The 20,000-nt window shown below is 46.2% G+C and overlaps 1 protein-coding gene across 1 annotated transcript in view; it reads left to right on the forward strand.

Moving 5' to 3' along the window:
* Nucleotides 1-7,869, forward strand: part of slc1a8a (solute carrier family 1 member 8a) — a gene marked incomplete at both ends in the record, with an annotated part of 42,456 nt that extends 34,587 nt beyond the window's left edge. The window contains 4 exons of the mRNA XM_079245270.1: nt 269-772; nt 1,236-1,370; nt 1,453-1,555; nt 7,705-7,869. Of these exons, the coding sequence (XP_079101396.1) occupies nt 269-772; nt 1,236-1,370; nt 1,453-1,555; nt 7,705-7,869 (907 nt within the window). The remainder of the gene's footprint in view (nt 1-268; nt 773-1,235; nt 1,371-1,452; nt 1,556-7,704) is intronic.
* Between the last annotated feature and the right edge of the window lie 12,131 nt (nt 7,870-20,000).

Raw genomic sequence — 20,000 nt, forward strand, 5'->3', positions numbered from 1 at the left:
TCAAGTCAACTCTATTTGTGTTGTCCAACCAAGAACTTTAAAAACAACAACAAAACAACAACAATACAGAGCTGACAGGAATAAACGACGAGCAGGAATCATGAGGGTTTAAAACCAGGAGGGTTCTGTCCTGCCGTAGTCTCAGCCTGGACCTCCAGGACAACAAGGACTGGCTGGTCCACAGCGGTGTGGAGGGAGTGTGAAGGGTTAAAAGATGGCGAGATGAGGAGGGGACATTCACACCTGCCTCCTCCGTTTGCATTCTCAGGTACTTTCCGTTTGGGATCATCTTCTTGGTGGCAGGGAAGATTCTGGACATGCAGGACCCGAGTACGCTCGGGAAGAAGCTGGGCTGGTACGGCATCACCGTGCTCGCCGGTCTCTTCGTCCACGGCCTCATCCTCCTCCCTTCCTGCTACTTCCTCCTCACCAAGAAGAATCCCTTCAGCTACATCCGCGGGCTGCTGCAGGCCATGGTGATCGCCCTGGCCACCTCGTCCAGGTCAGTTCCTGCTGCCATCTGCTGCTCCGAGGCTTCTTCCCGGTTCACACGGATCATACTCATGTGTCTCCTCAGCTCTGCCACGCTGCCCATCACCATGAAATGTTTGCTGGAAAACTGCCACGTTGACCGGCAAATAGCTCGTTTCGTGCTCCCCGTCGGCGCCACCATCAACATGGACGGCACGGCGCTCTACGAGGCGGTGGCGGCCATCTTTATCGCTCAAGTTAACAAGTACGAGCTGGACTTTGGGCAGCTGGTCACCATCAGGTAAACAGAGCGAACGGGAAAAGTGTGTTTGTACACTTAGTTTTTTGCAACAGTTTAAGTTTCCCTGTATGCCACTTCCAGAATCAGGTGGAAAAGTCCAATTCAGACCCCTGTCCTGCTCTCGTCCCCAGAGCCATCGTAACCACGCCCCCATTAGCGTGGTAGACCCGCCCCTTTTCCTCCAGGCAGCTGGAATCTGCAGCCAGTACCGGTGGGCTGCAGGGTTCTGTCTCGGAGCCCCTTACTTTCATGATCTACCTTGTCCTACAAACGTCGGCGTTACAGCTGTCGGTTCCGTTGTCAAGCATTCATACTGTTGTGTTACTATGACAACAGGACAGCCCCTAGCAACAATGATGATAGAAAAACAAACACTGAGCAGGATGAAGGTCTGTTTTTCACCGTCAGCTCAGAACTTTGCTTTCACTTCTGATTGGCTGATCTCCCCCTCTCCGGCTGACAGCATCACCGCTACTGCCGCCAGCATCGGTGCAGCTGGCATCCCGCAGGCAGGGCTGGTTACCATGGTGATTGTGCTGACCTCCGTGGGCCTGCCACCTGATGACATCACGCTAATCGTAGCTATCGACTGGATCCTGTAAGTCCACAATGTGTTGAGTGTTTTCTGATCGCCTGCTGGCGGCCGCCGTGGTCTGATGGCGTCCCTTCTGTCTCTGCAGGGACAGGTTTAGGACCATGATCAACGTCCTCGGCGACGCCCTGGCAGCGGGGATCATTGCCCATCTCTGTCGGAAAGACTTCCCTCTGAGCGGAGCGGGAAAGGTAGAAACATCCCCATCCTTCATTTATCCAACTTCACAGTCCAGCTGTGTTTCCAATCAGAACATAATCAATCAGAGGATATTTCCAATATACTCAGGGAAGTTGCTAAACATGCCTGCAGCGGTTCGGTCAACAAAACGTTGGTTTTTTGCTAAATGTGCTGCAAAGGGCATCAGAAGCTGAGATTAGTGTTGCAAAGCGAAATGTGGTCCTGGAAGCAGGAATGGGTGAAAGTCAGCATGGCCTCATGTCCACACACACCGAAGAAAACATGGAACCAAGCAGCCGCAAAGCAAATCATTACAATGTCTTCGTTTGTCAAATCAATCGTCCTCAAACAAAAATGAGAAGTTGGAAATGGAAAGTGACAAAACGGATTGCCAAACACGACCATCTATGATGGCTGGATTCAACTGGTCATGAATAATTTAGTTCATTTTAGGATAAAATGTCAAGTTTTTTTACTCGCTTATGTTGTTTGATCTGTTTTTAAAGGAAAACTGTAGGTTTCTCCTAAAATCTGTCTCATTATACTAATAATAACATCATGAGATGAGCCTGTTGCTTCATTCATCACTGTGCACCTGGACTACGTGAGATTACAGAGCATTTGCTCACATTGTACCAACAACCACACAGATTAGAGCTGTCTGCCGCTGAGGATAAACCCCGCCTACTTCCTGTTGCTGGGCAGACTGTCCATGCCGAGGACACGTGCAGAACCTGCTGTAACCATCAGATCAATAAGCCTGCAGGGAAACAAAAACTTCCTAGAAAAACAAAATTGTCAGGTCCACCCCAGCACCAGGTGGTTCTTCTCAACAGAACCTTTCAAAACCAGGTCAAATTTCATTTGTCATTCTTGGTGTGACAGATTGAATAAGGTGGAAACTTTCCTCGGAGATGTTACTTTAAACTGGCATGAATAATCCTACAGTTGCTGCAAATCACCATGCAGGCACCTCATCACCATGAGAATCTCCCGTTCCACCTCATCACCATGAGAATCTCCTGTTCCACCTCGTCACCATGAGAATCTCCCGTTCCACCTCCTTATGATGAGAATCTTCCATTCCACCTCATCACCATGAGAATCTCCAGTTCCACCTCATCACCATGAGAATCTCCAGTTCCACCTCATCACCATGAGAATCTCCCGTTCCACCTCATCATGATGAGAATCTCCCGTTCCACCTCATCACCATGAGAATCTCCCGTTCCACCTCATCACCATGAGAATCTCCTGTTCCACCTCATCACCATGAGAATCTCCCGTTCCACCTCATCACCATGAGAATCTCCCGTTCCACCTCATCATGATGAGAATCTCCCGTTCCACCTCATCACCATGAGAATCTCCCGTTCCACCTCATCACCATGAGAATCTCCCGTTCCACCTCATCACCATGAGAATCTCCCGTTCCACCTCATCACCATGAGAATCTCTCGTTCCACCTCATAACCATGATGAGAATCTCCCGTTCCACCTCATCACCATGAGAATCTCCCGTTCCACCTCATCACCATGAGAATCTCCTGTTCCACCTCATCACCATGAGAATCTCCTGTTCCACCTCATCACCATGAGAATCTCCCGTTCCACCTCATCACCATGAGAATCTCCCGTTCCACCTCATCATGACGAGAATCTCCTGTTCCACCTCATCACCATGAGAATCTCCTGTTCCACCTCATCACCATGAGAATCTCCCGTTCCGCCTCATCACCATGAGAATCTCCCGTTCCACCTCATCATCATGATGAGAATCTCCCGTTCCACCTCATCACCATGAGAATCTCCCGTTCCACCTCATCACCATGAGAATCTCCTGTTCCACCTCATCACCATGACAATCTCCCGTTCCACCTCCTTATGATGAGAATCTTCCATTCCACCTCATCACCATGAGAATCTCCAGTTCCACCTCATCACCATGAGAATCTCCTGTTCCACCTCATCACCATGAGAATCTCCCGTTCCACCTCATCACCATGAGAATCTCCTGTTCCACCTCATCACCATGAGAATCTCCCGTTCCACCTCATCACCATGAGAATCTCCTGTTCCGCCTCATCACCATGAGAATCTCCCGTTCCACCTCATCACCATGAGAATCTCCCGTTCCACCTCATCACCATGAGAATCTCCCGTTCCACCTCATCACCATGAGAATCTCCTGTTCCACCTCATCACCATGACAATCTCCCGTTCCACCTCCTTATGATGAGAATCTCCCGTTCCACCTCATCATCATGATGAGAATCTCCCGTTCCACCTCATCACCATGAGAATCTCCTGTTCCACCTCATCACCATGACAATCTCCCGTTCCACCTCATCACCATGAGAATCTCCCGTTCCACCTCATCACCATGAGAATCTCCTGTTCCACCTCATCACCATGACAATCTCCCGTTCCACCTCCTTATGATGAGAATCTCCCGTTCCACCTCATCATCACCATGACAATCTCCCGTTCCACCTCATCACCATGAGAATCTCCTGTTCCACCTCATCACCATGACAATCTCCCGTTCCACCTCCTTATGATGAGAATCTCCCGTTCCACCTCATCACCATGAGAATCTCCCGTTCCACCTCATCACCATGAGAATCTTCCGTTCCACCTCATCACCATGAGAATCTCCCGTTCCACCTCATCACCATGAGAATCTCCCGTCCCACCTCATCACCATGAGAATCTACCGTTCCACCTCATCACCATGAGAATCTCCCGTCCCACCTCATCACCATGAGAATCTCCCGTTCCACCTCATCACGACGAGAATCTCCCGTTCCACCTCATCACGACGAGAATCTCCCGTTCCACCTCATCACCATGAGAATCTCCTGTTCCACCTCATCACCATGAGAATCTCCTGTTCCACCTCATCACCATGAGAATCTCCCGTTCCACCTCATCACCATGAGAATCTCCTGTTCCACCTCGTCACCATGAGAATCTCCCGTTCCACCTCATCACCATGAGAATCTCCCGTTCCACCTCATCACCATGAGAATCTCCTGTTCCACCTCATCATGATGAGAATCTCCCGTTCCACCTCATCACCATGAGAATCTTCCGTTCCACCTCATCACCATGAGAATCTCCCGTTCCGCCTCATCACCATGAGAATCTCCCGTTCCACCTCATCATCATGATGAGAATCTCCCGTTCCACCTCATCACCATGAGAATCTCCCGTTCCACCTCATCACCATGAGAATCTCCTGTTCCACCTCATCACCATGACAATCTCCCGTTCCACCTCCTTATGATGAGAATCTTCCATTCCACCTCATCACCATGAGAATCTCCAGTTCCACCTCATCACCATGAGAATCTCCTGTTCCACCTCATCACCATGAGAATCTCCCGTTCCACCTCATCACCATGAGAATCTCCTGTTCCACCTCATCACCATGAGAATCTCCCGTTCCACCTCATCACCATGAGAATCTCCTGTTCCGCCTCATCACCATGAGAATCTCCCGTTCCACCTCATCACCATGAGAATCTCCCGTTCCACCTCATCACCATGAGAATCTCCCGTTCCACCTCATCACCATGAGAATCTCCTGTTCCACCTCATCACCATGACAATCTCCCGTTCCACCTCCTTATGATGAGAATCTCCCGTTCCACCTCATCATCATGATGAGAATCTCCCGTTCCACCTCATCACCATGAGAATCTCCTGTTCCACCTCATCACCATGACAATCTCCCGTTCCACCTCATCACCATGAGAATCTCCTGTTCCACCTCATCACCATGACAATCTCCCGTTCCACCTCCTTATGATGAGAATCTCCCGTTCCACCTCATCACCATGAGAATCTCCCGTTCCACCTCATCACCATGAGAATCTTCCGTTCCACCTCATCACCATGAGAATCTCCCGTTCCACCTCATCACCATGAGAATCTCCCGTCCCACCTCATCACCATGAGAATCTACCGTTCCACCTCATCACCATGAGAATCTCCCGTCCCACCTCATCACCATGAGAATCTCCCGTTCCACCTCATCACGACGAGAATCTCCCGTTCCACCTCATCACGACGAGAATCTCCCGTTCCACCTCATCACCATGAGAATCTCCTGTTCCACCTCATCACCATGAGAATCTCCTGTTCCACCTCATCACCATGAGAATCTCCCGTTCCACCTCATCACCATGAGAATCTCCTGTTCCACCTCGTCACCATGAGAATCTCCCGTTCCACCTCATCACCATGAGAATCTCCCGTTCCACCTCATCACCATGAGAATCTCCTGTTCCACCTCATCATGATGAGAATCTCCCGTTCCACCTCATCACCATGAGAATCTTCCGTTCCACCTCATCACCATGAGAATCTCCCGTCCCACCTCATCACCATGAGAATCTACCGTTCCACCTCATCACCATGAGAATCTCCCGTCCCACCTCATCACCATGAGAATCTCCCGTTCCACCTCATCACCATGAGAATCTCCCGTTCCACCTCATCACGACGAGAATCTCCCGTTCCACCTCATCACGACGAGAATCTCCCGTTCCACCTCATCACCATGAGAATCTCCTGTTCCACCTCGTCACCATGAGAATCTCCCGTTCCACCTCATCACCATGAGAATCTCCCGTTCCACCTCATCATGATGAGAATCTCCCGTTCCACCTCATCACCATGAGAATCTCCCGTTCCACCTCATCACCATGAGAATCTCCTGTTCCACCTCGTCACCATGAGAATCTCCCGTTCCACCTCATCAACATGAGAATCTCCCGTTCCACCTCATCATGATGAGAATCTCCCGTTCCACCTCATCATGATGAGAATCTCCCGTTCCACCTCATCACCATGAGAATCTCCCATTTCACCTCATCACCATGAGAATCTCCCATTCCACCTCATCACCATGAGAATCTCCCGTTCCACCTCATCACCATGAGAATCTACCGTTCCACCTCATCACCATGAGAATCTACCGTTCCACCTCATCATGACGAGAATCTCCTGTTCCACCTCATCATGATGAGAATCTCCTGTTCCACCTCATCACCATGAGAATCTCCTGTTCCACCTCATCATGATGAGAATCTCCCGTTCCACCTCATCATGACGAGAATCTCCTGTTCCACCTCATCACCATGAGCATCTCCAGTTCCACCTCATCACCATGAGAATCTCCCGTTCCACCTCATCACCATGAGAATCTCCCGTTCCGCCTCATCACCATGAGAATCTCCCGTTCCACCTCATCATCATGATGAGAATCTCCCGTTCCACCTCATCACCATGAGAATCTCCCGTTCCACCTCATCACCATGAGAATCTCCCGTTCCACCTCATCACCATGAGAATCTCCCGTTTCACCTCATCACCATGAGAATCTCCCGTTCCACCTCATCACCATGAGAATCTCCCGTTCCACCTCATCACCATGAGAATCTCCCGTTCCACCTCATCACCATGAGAATCTCCTGTTCCACCTCATCACCATGACAATCTCCCGTTCCACCTCCTTATGATGAGAATCTTCCGTTCCACCTCATCACCATGAGAATCTCATATATTTGTTGATGTTTTTGACCTTCTAGCAATGAAAAGTGTCAACTTTTTAAAAATGTTTTTAGTAGAAATAAAATTATTTTTCCAAACATTAATAGATTAATAATAATATTCATATCTTCGACTATCACTTGATTTGGCTGGACACTAAAATACATTTGAATTTAAAACAAATGTTTTTAGGCTGAATTTTGTTTTGCAATTAAAATGCGATTAATTTAGATTAATTACAAAGTAATTAGTAATAATATTAGTAATTAGTAATAGGAATGATGATATAATATTAAAAATAATCGTAATTAGATTACACTTTTCAATCAAGTCTCACCCCTAGTTTTAGCTAAATTTTCACTTATCTTGAGGCAGGTTTTATTTCAGCATGAACTTACAGTTTACGACCTTTCCAGCGAGGTGTCACTGAATAACTCGGCTTCTCTCAGTAGACAGAACTGAACACAGAACCAGGTGGGAATGAAGACTAAACGCCTCGTCTTTGCTTCTGTCTGGTCTTTAAGTACAGAAGTGGAGTTTTGTCGTGGTTAGCGTAGCTTAGCATTGGAGAAAACCTCCTGTGTTTGTGTTTCCTTTGCAGTCGGTGCCGTCATACGGGACGCAGGGACCTCACAATAACTCCCACAGCATCGACGTGCCGATGATGGAGATGCACACGCACAAGGACTGCATGTTCGAGATGTCGGCCGACTCGATTGGCCATGGACATGCGCACACCGTCTACTACAACATCTGCCAGGTGTGAAGGACCAGATGAAGTCTCAGACCTCTGCAGAGTCCAGTCAGACTCACGGTGCCATCTGAACCTTCGCTCCCAGTTTGAGCGATCCAACAGGAGTGGCCCTTTGTCTGGAACGTCGTGTTCCTGCTCAGCCGAGCTCACAGGAAGCTCACCTGGTGGAGTGAAAGGTGACCAGATGTAACCGATCTCCGCAGGAGGTTCACGTTGGGACGGTTCATCAGAAGGTTCCAGAACCAAGTGAAATGATTCATCTGACCGATCAGGATCTCACACGAACCTCTGAGTGAACTGCGATCTGATTGGCCAACTGGGAGCTCACGCTGCCTAAAGGGTTAAAGGTAATGAATGACACCAAGTGCTCTTCATCTCGCAAACTCGACCTTCCTCTTCCTCTTCGTTTGCATGCTGGCATGCGCCCCGACTGGCTTCGTGCTGAAGCCGCTGTGCATTATTTTCTCTTGTTGTTATTGTTCAGACTGAATGATGCAAAGTAAACAAAGTGCTGCAGGGTTTGTGGGAACGTCCCCGACGTCATTTGCAGCTAACGTGAACTGTTCTGTTTCTCTACATGCTTCAGAACGTAGACCACACACCCACCAGAACCTCTCCAGAACCAGCCGAGTCCACATGGACTCACAGACTCCTAAATACATCACGCATTCTGTTCAAGACAGAAGGTTCAATAAAGTTTGTTTTTTTATTTTCATTTTCATGACGGCAGTCATGAGTCAGTATTTTCTCCATGTCCTGCAGTTCTGCTGCTCCGTGCAAAAAGCTGTTCATTTATTTCACATTGAGTTGTTTTACAGTCCTTTTTTAATTAAATATTTATGGACTTTGTGTTGATGGAAGTGGGATTCTGTTGCAAAGCAGCTTTTCCAGACCAAAAACAGAAGAAACGGCTCGTTTTTTCATCACAACTCGTCCCCAAAGTTCATTCATTTTTATTTTCCTCTGTGACTTTCTGAGACTGTCAGCTCTTTGGAACATCACTAACTCACTGATCAAATCATTATTACCTCTACTGCTACTTCTCACGCAGGACTTTCTAACGATTTTTTGACAAAAACAAAATGATTTCCTGTTTTTTCTCTGGAGCCAATATCTGTGATTTTGGTGAAGTGCAACTGAAATCGTCTCTCTGTAGGGTTGAACATGAAAACATAGACCTGCCTTAATCTGCTGTTTTAACCTCAGTCCTCATCTGCCAACATGCACACCTGTAACCTGTACTTTTATCCTGTTACTTTCCACCAATCACAACCATGTACACATTTTTTATATGTTCTGTCATTATTTCACATCTTTGTGCTTCAAAATAAAATTGTGTTGATGCAGCTTGTTCTTCATTGTTAGGCTCAGCTCAGGTAGGGGACCCAAATGCAGGACTTCAGAGACTCGATAGACGTTTCAGACAAGATTTGTTCTACCAGATGTGAATCAGATCAGGCAGGAATACATGATCCCTCATGAGATGGTTGGTAACGATCTGACACTGGCTGACGACAAACACACAGATTAAATACAGACAAAGAGGAAATGAATCCCAGGTGAAATCAGTCTGGGCTGGAAGAAAACACAAAGGCAGGAAGGACAAGGCGCCTGAAATGAAAGCGTGAAAACTTCTTAATAAAATATAAACCCAAAACAGGAAGCAGACTACCAGACCAAGGCTGGATTATCCAATGGGCATCATGGGCACAGGCCCAAGGGCCCACGCCCACTTGGGGCCCATGTGGGGCCCACCTAGGCCATACACCAGCAGTTTGGACATGAAACAAAATGTACATAAAAGCCAGATAGTTAACACCACAGAAATGTTGTTCAAGAAGTGACGGGGGAGGACGCAGGTAAGTGACGTAATGCTGTAGGCAAGTAGTGAGGTTGAGACAGCGGAGTCCCACTAGGCAAACGTAAACTATTCATTCATTTATTTATTAATGTGTGCGTTTTGCCAAATTAATCTGAAATTTGAACATTCTCCTATGTAGGTAAATAGTGTCCCTTTAAGGTGCATTCTGGAGCACAACGGGGAGGATTTGGCCAGCCTGACGGACTTCATAGATCAGTGTTTCGACAGAGTTGTCATGGGGAAGCCAAAGCAAACATCGACCCCAGCCGCACCATCTCAGGCTAAAAGACAGCGGAATGAGGATTCATCCGGAGCCATTTTGTCGCCGGGGAACGACACGACCGATGTTCTTATATCTATCAATAAAAAGCTCAGTAGTTTCGATGCGCGCCTGAGCCTGATGGAGATTCTCTACAAAGAGTTTCAGGCCTTGCGGGAATCACTGGAATTCAGCCAGAAGCAAGTGGAAACACTGGCCACAGAAAACGCGGTCCTCAGAGAGTCGGTTAAATCCCTCACCGAGGGATTGACCAGAGTCTCCGAGGAGAACAAGAAGATGAAGGAAGCGGTGCTGGATCTGCAAGCCAGAAGCATGAGGGACAACTTGGTGTTTGCAGGGATTCCAGAACAAGCAGATGAAGACCCCGAGACCACAGTCAAAAACTTCATCCTGACTCATCTAAAGCTCCCGGAAGAAACGGTGGGGAACATCACCTTTCACCGAGTTCCCCGTCTGGGCGGAAGGAAACCCGGAGCCGGCCGGCCACGGCCCATCGTAGCCAAGTTTGTTAACTACAAACAAAAGGAGCAGGTGAAGAGTCAGGGCCGTGAACTTCGGGGCCTCCATTATGCAGTTAATGACCAGTTTCCAAGAGAGATCCTGGATCGGCGGAGAGTCCTGTTCCCCATCAGGAGGAAATCCATCGCCGAAGGAGCTCACGCTGTCATCGCCGTGGATAAATTATTTATCAATGGACAGTTGTACCGCGACCCAAACATCACTCCGTGGCTCTACTGACTTGTTGGTATGTTCCTTAATAATCTTAAATAAGTTATGCCATATTTGTAAAACTGTAGTTTCAAAATAATTATCAGTATTTTCTCCACCCGTCTCTGCTACACCGTTCTCGTCACGGATGTTTCTTTTACATTATTTTCTTCCTTTGGCACGGTCACTTTTTTCTCTTCTCACTTTTCTTTGTTTGAACCCTTTCACTTTTATCAGTAATGTCACCTACTTCTCTATTTATATGTTTCATGGCGCACGCACAAGATTAAACATCGGACACAACGTTATGCATGATTCACACATACACACACAGTTCAGTATGAGGAAAGCACACATAGAGACACTTAACGCGCAGATCCAGGTACCGCACACAGCTGACAGGCGCACAAGCAGCGGGTTACACACAGACACACGCTGTGGTAATATGCATATAACCTCCATCTCTGCTGGTTTATGGATACACTGAGGTTTGTAATATGCAGATAGTCTTCATTTTTGTTGGTTTATGGATGCACTGAGGTTTGTCACTTGGAATGTGCGTGGAGCTGGAACAAGAGAAAAGAGGTTAAAAATTCTTAATCGGATGCGTGAAATGAAGGCAGACATCGTTCTCCTGCAGGAGACTCATTTATCTAATTCAACAATAAATCTTTCAACGTTTCCACATGTTTACTCAGCTTGCTATAATTCCAGACAAAGAGGAGTAGCCACTCTTATTAATAAAAGGTTAAAATTTGACATTGATCAAACAATCACAGATCCAGAAGGCAGATTTTTAATAGTTACATTATTTATTCAAAATGTTAAGTTAACTATTGCAAATGTTTATGGCCCAAATGTTGATGACTCCTCCTTTTTTCACTCCCTCTTTACTTCGCTCTATGATCACTTAGATAACACAATCATTGTAGCCGGGGACTTAAATGTTATTCTAGACAAATACAGTTCATCAGGGAAGCATCGAGGTTGGAAATCAGCTGAAACGGTTAAACAGTACATGAAGGATTTTGGTCTTTGCGATGCATGGCGTTCTCATCACCCGACACTGAGAGAATACACTTTCTTCTCTTCAGTTCACCATACCTATTCTAGACTAGACTACTTCCTAATCAGCAGTTCACTCATGAGTGACATATCAGAGATAAAGATCCATCCCATAATCATCAGTGATCATGCACCTGTATCATTAACCCTTAGAAGTAAAAACTGTAAGCCAGCCACTAGAAACTGGAGATTTAATACATCATTACTTACAGATTCTGAGTTTATCAGTTACTTTAAAAGAGAATGGTCCTCATATCTAGAAAACAATAACAGAGCAGAAACTTCAGCGTGTGTTCTGTGGGAAGCAGGAAAAGCAGTAATGAGAGGGAAAATAATATCCTTCTCTTCCCATAAGAAAAAGAAGGAAACTTTGAGAACATCAGAATTAGAACTCAGAATTAAATCACTAGAGGAAGCTTACCATGTCTCCCCAGAAGAACACACACTGAATGATATTAGAAAAGCCAAATTAGAACTTAATGAAATAATAGATAAAAGAACACAATTCATGGTGCAAAGACTTCGATTGGAGAATTTTGAACATGGTAACAAATCTGGAAAGTTCCTGGCTAACCAACTAAAGGCAAATAAGGAGAAAACAACAATTTCCTCTATAAAAGATTCAGAAGGAAATATCAGCCATGATCCTGACATGATAAACAATACTTTCAAAGAATTTTACAAAGCATTATATTCATCACAAATAAACTCAACAGATGAGAATATTAACCAATTTCTTAGCAGCATCAATCTTCCTAAAATAAATCAGGAAAATAAAATGGCTCTAGATTCACCTATTTCAGTTCATGAGCTCCATGAAGCTCTCCACCGTATGCCAAATAATAAAGCACCGGGTCCAGATGGTTATCCAGCTGAATTCTACAAAGAATTCTGGACCACACTGGCTCCAACCTTTTACAGCATGGTATTAGAAATAAAGGAAAAGCAAAAAATACCCTCCAATATGAACTTGGCGAATATTTCAGTCCTATTAAAACCAGGAAAGGACCCTACACTCCCATCCAGTTACCGTCCAGTTTCATTAATAAACGTAGATCTCAAAATAATCAGCAAAGCTCTAGCCAGAAGGATAGAGAAAATAACCCCTTCCATTATTCACGCTGATCAAACAGGCTTTATAAAAGGTAGACATTCCTACACTAACATGCGCAGATTAATTAACATAATAGATTATTCAACTCTACACAATCTGAAGGCCACAGTTATTTCTTTAGATGTAGAAAAAGCATTTGACCGTGTAAACTGGAAACTTTTATTTGCAACTTTAAAAGAATTTGGGTTTGGGTCATCATTTATTGACTGGATAAAAATATTATACAACAACCCAAATGCATGTGTGAAGACTAATGACAAAACTTCTCCAAACTTCTGCTTACAGAGAGGCACCAGACAGGGCTGCCCACTTTCTCCATCACTCTTTGCCATTTTTATTGAACCTCTGGCAGCTGCCATAAGACAAAACCCAGAAATCAAAGGAATTCAAGCTAAAAATATTGAACATAAAATTAGTCTTTACGCAGATGACATTTTACTTTTCCTTCACAACTCATAAACAACACTTTCTCAAACAATCACACTAATTAATAAATTCTCTTCAATATCAGACTATTCTATTAACTGGTTAAAGACTACAGCAATGCCCATTAACTGTGACTTTAAAAACATATCTAACACCACTATACAGTCAGGAAATATTAGTTATTTAGGTATAATAATCTCTCCCAGACTAACCGAATTGGTAAAGTTAAATTACAATCAACTGTTAAAAACAGTAGAGGATGACCTCTCAAGGTGGAACCGCTTGCCCATATCACTTATGGGGAGAGTTTCCACCGTTAAAATGATGGTTCTACCAAAAGTTAATTACCTTTTCTCAATGGTTCCCATCAGACCATCCTCCACTTGGTTTAAATCATTAGACTCCCACATATCCAGATTTCTCTGGAAAAACAAGCCATCCCGCATTAGTCTAAAAACTTTACAACAGACCAAAGACAGAGGTGGGTTGGACCTGCCAAATTTTAATCAATATTTCTTATGTAACAGGCTGCAATGCATCTCCAAGTGGCTTAATCCAAGTTCTTTGGATGAGCCATGGCTGGATGTTGAGCAAGCATTGTGTGAGGATTTAGTCATCTCTGATTTACCATTCATCAGCTCAACTGTCAAGTCATATAAGTGTTTCCAAAGCATTAACATCAGCTCCAGTTTAATGGCTTGGTGGGAATTCCTGAAAGTAACCAAGTCTGCGCTTATTCCATGTAAGCTCACACCCATCTGGAACAATCCTGACATCCTGCAAAACAAAAAGATGATAAACTTCCCTCAGTGGAAGAATAAAGGAGTAAAGCAGTTAGAACATATAGTAGAAAATGGAAACTTTCTGCCATTTGATGCAATTTCTTCACGGTATGAATTCAGCAGCACCAAATTCTTAGAATACCACCAACTTAAATCTATCATAAGTAAGAAATACACCACTGATCAACTAAACTTACAGTTACCTATAAGGGTTGCAGAATTCCTAAATCTTAAGGCCCCGAAGCTACGATCCAAAATATACAGATTACTATTGAAGCTAGAAGATTCCATCTCTCTCCCAACTTCTAAATGGAAAGCAGACTTATCCAGTAACTTCAATCAAAATGAATGGTCACAAATCTGCTTAAACACATTCAAAATGACTAAGAATTCAAACATGCTGCCAACATGCTTTGGTGGTCCCGCTCCCAACATGATGTGGTTACTTCTTCCCAATTTTAATTGCAAACAACACACACTTCACAATCATTCATAAGCTGGGAGGGAGGGGGTGACAATGGGGTCCTGCCACGCCCCTATTTCTGGGGCTGTGCCGGGGGAGTTTGGGCGGGGGAGTGGTGCTGTTCAGGGGGCCTGGGTCTGGGCTGGCCTGGCGGGGGTGGGACTGCTGCTGGCCCTGGGTGGTGCTGGATCGGCTGCATGTGTGAAGTGGTGGGGGGGGCGTCGACAGGGGTGGGGGGTAGTTGTGGGGCCCTGATCGGGGCCCTCCTATCCCCTGCTCCCCCGGGGGTATCTCACAGGGGACACGTTGGGAAAGAAAGGTGAGGGCGTGCATGAGCCAATGGATGAAGTGGTGAATGAATGTTAGGGTAGAGGGGGGGTGGGGGGATCAGGGTGAAAGAATTTAGGAAAGTGGATGGCTGCTGGGATAGGAGGAAGGGGGGGTGTATGCAGATGGGTGGGGGTGTGTATGTGGGGTTATGTTGGTGGTACAGGGAAGTGATGGGGTGGGTGTACAATGAGGAGTGTGAATGTGGATAGAGGGGTGTAGGGAGGTGTGTGTGTGTGTGTGTAGAGTGGGGTATGCGTGTATGGAAGAATGGGTGATTATAGAGGGAGCAGGGATGTGTGTGTGAGGGGGTGTGTGTGTATAAAGAACGGGGGTAGGAGAGTGTGAGTTTGAGTGTGTGTAAGAGAATGGGTGTATAGGGTGTGTTTAAGGAGGAAGTGTGGATGCGTGTGGGTGTGGGGGTGTGTGTGTGTGCACATGTGTGTGTGTGTGTGTGTGTGTGTGTGTGTGTGCACACGTGTGTGCGTGTGTGTGCACATGTGTGTGTGTGTGTGTGTGTGTGCACATGTGTGTGCACGTGTGTGTGTGCACATGTGTGTGCACGTGTGTGTGTGTGTGTGTGTGTGTGTGTGTGTGTGTGTGTGTGTGTGTGTGTGTGCGTGGGTGCGTGGAGGGTCTTGGTGCTCGGGGAGCGCTGCTGGTGAACTGGGGTGCGGCCTGGCTGCCGCTCGGTGGCGGTCTGGGGATCCTGGCCCTCCGTCGGTGTGGGCTGGGCCCTCTGCCTGCGGGGGTGGGGGGTTGCTTCTGGGCTCTTGGGGCCGTGGGGCCCGCGCTCTGTCTGCCCTGGGGGGCCGGTGCCCGGCGGGGCCGGTCCTCGCTGCTCCGGGCCTGCTGGGGCCTGTTCCCCCTGACTGCAGGGGACTCTGGCTGGGACCCCCCTCTGCCGCCTCCTGGGTCGGTGCATGGCTGGCTCCGGGGTGGGGCGGTTGGGGTCTGCGCCTGGGGGTGGCTGCCGATGGCCCTGGTCTCGGGGGTCCTCCTGGCGTGCCTCTAGCCTTTGTGTGGGAGGGGTCACACTGGCATGATCTTCTCTGAACACGTTCCACTCTGCATGTTCTGCATGTGACACAGTCACCGAGTCGTCTGCAGGTTTATTCACTAACAGCAGCTAGTTTTCTCATTTCTGTTTGTTTCTCATTTATATTTAAATTTTTAGATTCATAGTTTAGTTACTATGATCTAAAGTTGGCTTGTATGTGTATGTATATGTGTTAATACTGGCAAGTGCGTATATGTTTGTATGTATGTATATCTGTATGCATAGAGGTGTGTGTGTATATGTATATATGTGTATATATATATATATATATATATATATATATATATATATATATATATATATATATATATATATATATATATATATATATATATATATATGTGTGTGTGTGTATACATATGTGTGTATGTGTATATGTATGTGTATGTATACGTGTGTATGTGTGTGTATGTATGTGTGAATATGTATACATCTGTAGGCTGTTTTTTTCTTTTTGTTTTTGGGTTATTTTTTTTTAGTTTTTTTTCTCTCCCTTTTCTCTCCCTTTATCTCTTTCACTTTTCTTATGATGTGTTTTTTTCTCCTTTCTCTTTCTGTCTTTCGTCTGTCCTCTCTGGTCCAGCAGTACAAACTCTACAATTCAAACAACAATACAAAATAAATATAGAAATAAAATAAAAATTCAGAAAGTCAAGGGGATCATTATATCTATAAAGCTTCCCTTGGCAGAGAACACAGCATCCAGACCATCATTCTGCTGCCTAAATGCTGGACAAGACAAAAAAAAAAAAAAGAAAAGAAATGTTGTTAAACAGTCTATCATTCACAATTTTCACAATATTGCGGTGGGAATGGGGGCCCCTGGAATACTCTGGGCCCAGGGGCCTGTGCACTTTTAATCTGGCCCTGCTGCAGCAGGCTGTAAAAGTTAACCAAACAAGTTGGTTCCGTTCTCTGTCTTCCCCTCCAGTAGTGCTTCACTGCAAGGTTATGCAGAAGTTTCTGGATATTATCTCCAGTTTAGCAGGCTAGCTAATATCCAGCCCAGCACTCCAGTGATTGAAAAAGAATGCCACTCCTCTTACATCAGAGCAAATGGGGCTTGTATCTCGCGAAAACAAAGTCTCCACACCATGTCTGACTGAATTGTCTCAGGCTGGAACATAATCAGTTGGACATTGAGCCTCTGTTTCATGTAGAAATTAAGCCTGTTTTACTCTGAAAGGTTAGCTTAGCATGCTAGTTTGTAGCATGTACTAACCAACAGGACACTGGCAAGATGCAATGCTAAGCTTTGACTCGCAGAGCATCGGTGGCTCAAGCTTAGATAATTTGATCCAAGAAACCTCATCACATTTCTAAGTGGTCAATAACAGAACAAGTTTATGATCGTTGTTCTGCAACACAATACAAGCTTTGGAGTTGTTATGTCTGCTAAAGCGAGGCTAATGTTTTTAGTTTGTTTTCCATTGAGATAATCTTGTTAATGGATTCTGCATTAATGCAGCCCGTTGCAGGGATACTTATGTTAAAGGGAAGTGTAACTGCATGTAAAACAACGTGTTGCCTGTGACGGACTTGTAGTCCAGGATGTACCTGCTACCCGCTAAATGCTGGGATCGACTTCTCCACTGGGGTTCTGATAGTGCAGAGACAGGTTGACAATGTGACATGCACAGTTTGCAGGATATAAGTCATAAAACCGAGTCTTGACAACAACTTTGCATGCAGCAGAACAATGGCTTTTCCACAAACAGCCTTCTCTGGCTCTGTTCATGGACTCTTTTCCTGATTACAAGCATTGCAGCAGATAAAGCAGGACCTCCACGTCCTCCAATACTTACGAGTCACCTTGCTATGGCGACCCCGCCCACCCTGAGGGCGCCTCAGTGGTTAGAACCAGGTTAGACATGGAACCAGTCGACACACTGTAATGCGTTGTCAGCTGGAAAGGAGTAGGGCTGAGCAGGTGCTGGTGGAAAGGGGACTATCAAAACCACTCCCATTTTAAACCAGTAAGTCACCTGGTTCAGGTAGTAAAATTATTAAATGCCTCAAAACTCCCCAATAATATAAAACACATAACCTTTATGAAGTAAACAAATGAGAAGCTTCAGGTTGAAGTTAAAAGGACATTGTCACTGCAGTCCTCTGTTGGTTATATCCCCCATCCCTCCCCCAAGCAGTAATCAATCCAATAAAGCGAACGAGAGGGTGCACGGGAGCAAATCCCCATGACAACATGCCGCCACAGGTGCCTTACCAACTAATCCGCCTCATGTTAAAGACACAGTGGTGATTTAATGAGTTAAGAAGGAACAACAGGGATTAAATGGGTTAATTAGGGGAAGGGGGGGGGGGGGGGGGGGGGGGGGGGGGGTCTGAGTCTGGAGGGTCTTTGTTTCATTTGGGTTTACAAGGCATGAAAGGCTGTTCTGTACAGATAGTCTGATGGCTATCATAACCTGCAGGGGCACCGACATAACACATGGAACTGCAAGAGTCAGAAACCAGTAGCAGCAGACCAGTCGACATGTGGAACCAGGTGAGATGTGGAACCATGTGGATACATGGAGACCAGGTGAGACATACGTGAGAACCAGGTGAGGACATGAAACCAGGTGAGACGTGGACTCAGATGAGACAATGAACCAGGTGAGACATGGAACCAGGTTAGTTGTGGAACCAGGTGAGACATGGAGTCAGGTAAGATGTGGAACCAGGTTAGATGTGGAACCAGGTGGGACATGGAACCAGGTGAGACGTGGACTAGGATGAGACAATGAACCAGGTGAGACATGGAACCAAGTGAGACATGGAACCAGGTGAGGCGTGGACTCAGATGAGACAAGGAACCAGGTGAGATTTAGAACCAGGTGAGACGTGGAACCAGGTGAGACATGGAACCAGTCGGCATATGGAACCAGGTGAGACGTGGAACCAGGTGAGATTTAGAACCAGGTGAGATGTGGAACCAGGTGAGACATGGAACCAGTCGGCATATGGAACCAGGTGAGACATGAAACCAGGTGAGACATGAAACCAGGTGAGACGTGGACTCAGATGAGACAATGAACCAGGTGAGACATGGAGTCAGGTGAGACTTGGGAACCAGGTTAGATGTGGAACCAGGTGAGACTTGGGAACCAGGTTAGATGTGGAACCAGGTGAGACATGGAGTCAGGTGAGACTTGGGAACCAGGTTAGATGTGGAACCAGGTGAGACTTGGGAACCAGGTGAGACATGGAACCAGGTGAGACTTGGGAACCAGGTGAGATGTGGAACCAGGTGAGACAAGGAACCAGGTGAGATTTAGAACCAGGTTAGATGTGGAACCAGGTGAGACATGGAACCAGGTTAGATGTGGAACCAGGTGAGACAAGGAACCAGGTGAGACATGGAACCAGGTGAGACTTGGGAACCAGGTGAGATGTGGAACCAGGTGAGACAAGGAACCAGGTTAGATGTGGAACCAGGTGAGACAATGTACCAGGTGAGACATGGAACCAGGTGAGACATGGAACCAGGTTAGATGTGGAACCAGGTTAGATGTGGAACCAGGTGAGACAAGGAACCAGGTGAGACATGGAACCAGGTGAGACTTGGGAACCAGGTGAGACACGGAACCAGGTTAGATGTGGAACCAGGTGAGACAAGGAACCAGGTGAGACATGGAACCAGGTGAGACTTGGGAACCAGGTGAGATGTGGAACCAGGTGAGACAAGGAACCAGGTGAGACATGGAACCAGGTGAGACTTAGGAACCAGGTGAGATGTGGAACCAGGTGAGACTTGGGAACCAGGTTAGATGTGGAACCAGGTGAGACAAGGAACCAGGTGAGACAAGGAACCAGGTGAAACATGTAACCAGGTGAGACTTGGGAACCAGGTGAGACGTGGAACCAGGTGAGACAAGGAACCAGGTGAGACATGGAACTGGGGACGTCTTTAGAACACAACGTAACAATACAACAGGATCTATTTATAACAACAGAAAATGATGATTAATGTGGAGAAAACAGTTCAGCTTCTTTCTGCTTGTTTTCCTGTTTTGTGTCATTGTTATGTTTGACATTAATAACTCACTCATTCATT

This window comes from Telmatherina bonti (genome assembly GCF_933228915.1).
Source record: "Telmatherina bonti genome assembly, chromosome: 8".
Classification (NCBI taxonomy): Eukaryota; Metazoa; Chordata; class Actinopteri; order Atheriniformes; family Telmatherinidae; genus Telmatherina; species Telmatherina bonti.